Source organism: Monoraphidium neglectum (assembly GCF_000611645.1).
Source record: "Monoraphidium neglectum strain SAG 48.87 unplaced genomic scaffold scaffold02586, whole genome shotgun sequence".
NCBI classification, from domain to species: Eukaryota; Viridiplantae; Chlorophyta; class Chlorophyceae; order Sphaeropleales; family Selenastraceae; genus Monoraphidium; species Monoraphidium neglectum.
The window spans coordinates 3,463-9,081 of NW_014011042.1; the positions used below are offsets into that span (position 1 = coordinate 3,463).

The window sequence follows — 5,619 nt, forward strand, 5'->3', positions numbered from 1 at the left end:
GGAGCGCACCCCGGACGCCCCGTGCACGGCGCACCCTCCCACGCACACCCCTGAGCAAACGGCCCTCTGCTGAACTTGAGCTCTCAAAAGCCGTCCCTGGTGGCCGCCGCGGTCGCCATCAATCAAGTGGCGCCGCGGCCCCTGCTCGCCCGGCGCGGCGCAGCGGCCGGGCGAGGCGGGGCGTGGCCCAGATCACAGGCCAGCTGTCTACTTGAGGTTGCCGCCGGTGATCTTCTGCTTGAGCTCCTCCACATCCCTTCGGAGGTTTTTTAAAGAAATAAGAGGTGGACATGGGTGAGTTTCGGGATCCAATACAGGAATTACCGTCTGCTGCTGGCAGGGCGTTGACACGATTCGAGCTGTTGCGGGTCGTCAGGATAGAGCAGGGCCGTGTCGGCCTCTCGTCATGCAGACGCGTCTGCGAGGCAACGCGCGCCCATTGGACCGACGCCAGGCCCGCGGGGCGACCCCCGGGAGAGCCGACAGGCAGCTGCGCGCCCGTCGTGCCGCGCGAGGCGCGCAGCTGCCGCGCGGCTTCCCGCTGACCTGACGAGCTCGTCCCTGGTCTCCTGGAAGAGCAGGTAGCGGTAGGCGAACCACGAGGTGTAGGTCAGGCCCACCAGCTCAAACAGCTTGGGGACCTGCAGGGGGTGCGCGTGTGGGTGGGGGTGAGAATGATGTAGTGAGGAATGAATGGGATGCGGTGTGCACGGTGTAACAAGCTGTGTTTGGCCAAGGTGTTTTTGCGGGGGCGGGGGGCGTTCGAGCATGCACTGGGGTGTGGTGTGCGAGGTGTCCAGCTGTGTGCGGCCCTGGGCGTCTAAAAGTGTCTGCATCGAGGGGCGACTTGTGACGTGGCGCCGCCGCGCGGCGCTGCGTCGCTAGTCGCGTCGGGCTGCTGCGCACCAGGGGCAGGGTGTTGACGGCCGACACGATGGTGCTGGCCAGCCACACTGCGGTCAGGGCGCCAAAGCTGTAGAGCAGCACACCGGTCTTGTTCTCGACGCGGTCCCACTGCATGAGAATGCGGATCAGGGGGTGGGTGAGGCGCAGGTGAGGGCGCCGCGCTGCGTGACGAGGTTGGTGGCGGGCGCAACGGGGCGTGTGACATCGCTGCGCCAAGCGTGAGCGGCTTGAAGGTGGGGCGCTGGCGCGGCGCCTGGATCCGGCCGGGTTGGCTGGTGCGGGGAGCCGCAAATAGAGGGCGAGCGGCCGCCTGTTGGCCGCGGCCGGGCCGATGGGCCAGCTGGCGCCTCCACAAGTGGCTGGGTGCCCACGCGCTGCACGCTGCTAAGCATCGTGCTGGAAGTTGCCGCCCTCTGCATCACGCATGTTGCGGCCAACACATTGGCAGCTGCGCGCGTCTGCCGCGATGCGTCCACTGCTTGCGCTGGTGGTGTGCCAACAGCAACGCGATCGCGCGATCATGCGCGCGAGCAAGCCGCATAGCCTGCAATGCGCTCTGGTCCCCAATAAATGATGCATTCGCACTCGCGATTGATGTTGCGCCCAACCACGCGACGTGAGGCGGCTGCTGCTGCTGATGCAATGGGGTCTCTCCCACCCACACTCGGGGACACCCCACTCCTCCCCACCCCCACTCGTCGCCTCCACTCGCCTTCTCGGCCAGGTCCCTAACCACAACCTCGACCTGGCTCTCGGCCTCGGCGCGGACAACCATGGAGCGCCTCCCGGCCTGCAACGCGTCATAGTCTCTGATCAGAGCGGGACGCCCCAGAGCTGCACTGCAAGCATGTACATTGCAGCAGGCTCACCTTGCATAGACGCACGGGGGTGCGGACGGCCACGGCCGTCCGGCGGGCAGAGGCGCCCAGAGCAACCCGGTTTTGCTTCAGGGAAAGCTGCATGATGATGGGTGGTTTGTATGTTGATTGGATGGGATGACCCGGATCGGGGTGGAATCAAAAAGTTGCTGTAGACACGTCCGGCACAGGCTTTGAGATTGGGGCGAGCGGCCCCACACCCGAGGGAGAGTGTCAACAATGTCCGAGAACTCCGCCCCGGTGGATGCACAAGGTGAATTCAGTGTTCATTTTGAGATTTAATTCGCACAGCGCAGCCCCCAGGACGCTGGTCAAAGTCGTCCACTGGCAATGGCACCCGTGTCAACCCACCCCTCCTTTCGCTCTGTGTGAGGGGTTTCAACGCGCTCCATGGTTCCTGGACAGAGAACAAACCGCTTTGGCGCTATCTCGTGTGGTGAACCAGAACAACACCATACGATACGGTACTTGTCGTCTGTGCGGCGCGCAGGCATGGCCCCTGTAGTCGACAGCAGCGCGGGTTGTGCTCACAAGCCGCGGAACACGACCAGCAACAGCATGACGGGCATCACATGACAAAGCCTTGCAGGTGAAGACCAGCGTCTACCATGCGCAAATCCTTGCTCGCGACCAAAAACATGCAAGCCCGGATAAGTCGAGTCCTAGTGCACCGGCCCTGGTGCACTGGCACGTACATCATGTTGGCCCTCGGTTTTGTTGCTCAGTCAAGTGTCAAGGGTTTGCTCCGGTCAGCGCTGGGGCCCATAACACAATCACAAAGTCCTGCTGCCGAGGCGCATGCGCGCACACATCCCTATCTGCTCGCTTTGCCGCGCAGGCACAATGACCGTTGTTTCAGGCACAGCCTGTTTCAGAAAGTGCTGCGGCATGCTGATCATGATCGATTTTACGGCCACATGACGGCTCTTGGAAGACTGCTGGGCGGTTTTTCGCAATGGTGCTGAATAGCTTTCCGTACGATGGACGATCTTCCCTCTCAACGCGGATTCCTCCAAAAAGCGCACCACATAGGCGCGTTGCGCCCCTTGAATCGGTGCATTGCGAAAGGCGTTCTGCGGGAGGCCTGTGGGTCCGACCCCAGACAGGTAAGCGGGTAGATACACCAAAATGTGATCCTTGTTTCTTCTTAGAGTACAAAACCTTGCAGGGACATCGAGGTGAACACGATTTCGGCGATGTCGGGTCTGCGCGCCTCGTTGCTGGTCCTCGCGCTTGGATTGGCGTGCGACAGGCTCCTATCAACACAAAGATAATAATTTGATTTTCTCAGGTCCGCACGAGGAAGGCCGCATGCTATGGCGGCCAAAGCATTGACATGGCTGGGAGCGCTTGGGCTGGCCCTTGCTGTGCTGGCGCCGTCCGCCGCCGTCGCCCAGCCAGCTGATGTCACCCTGACGGCGGCGGCGGCGCCCTCCGTGACTTCAGCCGGTGGGCAAGAATTGGGCTCCACTGCACGTTCTGCTGGGCATTCTTTTGTGCGGTTTGTTTGCCTTTTTGGCGGAGCCCCGACTGCCAGTAGGCGGGGGGCTGCGCGCCAAAGAATGCCTCGCAGCCCGCGCGCTTCCTCTTGCGCACAGCGACGGCAAGCAGCGCCTTGTTCGACGCGGGCGCTTGAGCGCGCTCGGCATAACCCCATCATTCACCTTGCCCTCCACGTACACCTGTAGGTGCAGTTGTCGCCAGCCCTGCTGCACAGCCTTTGACCGTCGCCACCAGCCCCACCCCCGCCCCCGCTGTCGCCAGCCTCGCCCCCGTCAACGCCACGACCGCCCCAGACCCTGGGGCCGCCCTCAACACCACCGCCGTCGACACCAACACCACCGCGGCCTTGCCGGCGGCGGCCGTCGCGGCCGCGGCGGCGACGACCTCGGCCCGCGTGATGGACACAACCTCGTACGAGCTCGCGCGGCCGAACGTGCTGACAAGGGATACGAGCCTCATCCTGAAAGGCCAGGAGCTGCTAGCCGAGCGGGCGGCGCAAGCAGCGGCCGCCGAGGGCGACTCTGGGGTGTACTGGGCGGACAGAAAGGTGGGATTAGTGACTGCCGGCGCAGTCGTCGGCCTCTGCGTCGCGGCCGGCGTCGTCCTGTTGGCCGCCGGCCTCTTCACGCTGTCGAAATTGAGGACGCTCAGCGCCGGCGGCGGCGCCGCCGCCCGCGGGAAACACGCCGCCGCTGCAGACGGCGGCGCCCTGCTGTTCGGCGGCGCGTTCGCGTCCCCGCGCCGCCGCGGGGGACCGCAGCCACTCGCGGGGGCGGCTGACCTGGAGGGCGGCGTCGTGCGAGGCGCCGCGGCGTCGCCGCGGCGGCGGCTGCCGGCCACGGCGCACGTCGCGCCGCAAATGCACCCAGATATGGAAGGTGGCCCCGGCCCCGCGGCGCTCAGGCCGGACGAGCCGATGGCCTCAACGCGCAGGTCAGGAGGCTTGCATGTCAACTGGGGCGGCGGGTGGTGAAAGGAGAACCTGTTCATCGTCACAGCACCTGGGAGCAGGCAGGCCGCAAAAAATCAATTGGCTCGGACCCGCCCCAGCTGCTGGCAGGCGGACGGGTAGATGCCTGGGATGGGCGCTCGGCCAAGACGGTGCTGTGCATAATTGCAGCGCACCAGAGCGGCACTTTCCCACAGCAGGCGTCCGACGCCTGCTGTGCGGAGCCCTCGGCATTCATTGACCTGTTTTGGTGCCTTTGCCTGCACTGAAAACAGCCAGTCCATGAGCGGGTCGCGATTTTGTCATAACACAACCCATGCTTTGCCTGCGCTGCACCCCCCACCCCACCGCTCGGCACCAATCAGCACTGCAGGACCCTGCGTGCGGGTGTCGCTTTTGCAACCGTCTTTGGGATGGCTGACTGACACCTGCATTTTCTGTGCCCCCGTGATTTACACGCTGCACATTGTGGCGCAAGCGACCGCGTACAGGGTTTGGGGATTATGTCTTATTCGACGGGTCCGGTCAAATGCACAACTTCCTGCATGTGCTGCCACCGCGGTCTCGCGTGCAGCGCTGCCGTGAGAGCGCGGTGGCAGCATGCACCGGCGTACGTGCTCTGTGTGCATGCTGTGAAGTGACGATGCGTGACAAATGACAGAGGGTAACCAGTGACAGAGGTGACGAGTGAGGTGAGGCTCTGTGGGGAATAAAACATGTGCGGCCTGCGCGTCTGGTTTGATCAGCCCAAGGTTGCGCCACAACAGGCTGCTGCCGCCACTGGCCTTTGCGTCCATCAGCGCTGGCGCAGGCGGCGTTGGAGAAGGCAGTGGGAACAGCCGACCGCACGTCGAGTCCCGACCACCAGAGGTCACAGACCAGAGAAACACAAGTGAAAAAGAAGAGGAGGCACGTCGCGCATTGCCAGCTCAAGAAAAATGTGCATTGGAACCAGTGTGCGCTTGCCCTGACACAACGGCAGCCGGAATGTCAAGAGCCGCCCCCGCCGCCGCCGCCCCCGGTGAGCTGCCAGAAGGCCACGCAGCCCGCCTTGTCAGCGGTGACCAGCGTCCCGCAGTCGTGGGACCACCCGACCGCGGCCACCTGCTCCTTGGCGCCCTGCAGCCGCGTGACCGGCGGCGCGGCGGCGCCGGAGCCTGGGGCAGAAGGACAAGTGAGGAGCGCAAGGTTGATCAATCGCTTGCGGCACGGCGTTGGGAGTAGAGGGCGTCGTCCCCACCCAGCCTAGGAATCGTGTCGGGCAAACGGCGAGGCACGAGCAGTGTGGCGGCCACTGCAGATGCTCTTGTCCACGGCCGCTGCCTTCTGCAACCGCTTGTTGCCACTAGCTGGAGCAACCCTGCACACCCCCACCCCTCCGAC

The 5,619-nt window shown here is 64.4% G+C and overlaps 2 protein-coding genes across 2 annotated transcripts; both read right to left on the reverse strand.

Moving 5' to 3' along the window:
• Nucleotides 1-207: 207 nt before the first annotated feature.
• On the reverse strand, nucleotides 208-1,868 carry MNEG_11089 (Uncharacterized protein; the record flags this gene model as incomplete). The annotated part of the gene is made up of 4 exons (XM_014040439.1): nucleotides 208-256; nucleotides 547-641; nucleotides 907-1,014; nucleotides 1,776-1,868. 4 exons carry the CDS (start codon nucleotides 1,866-1,868, stop codon nucleotides 208-210), a joined length of 345 nt encoding a protein of 114 aa, XP_013895893.1.
• Nucleotides 1,869-5,226: 3,358 nt separating this feature from the next.
• On the reverse strand, nucleotides 5,227-5,393 carry MNEG_11090 (hypothetical protein; the record flags this gene model as incomplete). Its single annotated transcript, XM_014040440.1, has 1 exon — nucleotides 5,227-5,393. A coding segment is annotated over one exon (167 nt), but the record flags the coding sequence as incomplete, so codon positions are not given.
• Between the last annotated feature and the right edge of the window lie 226 nt (nucleotides 5,394-5,619).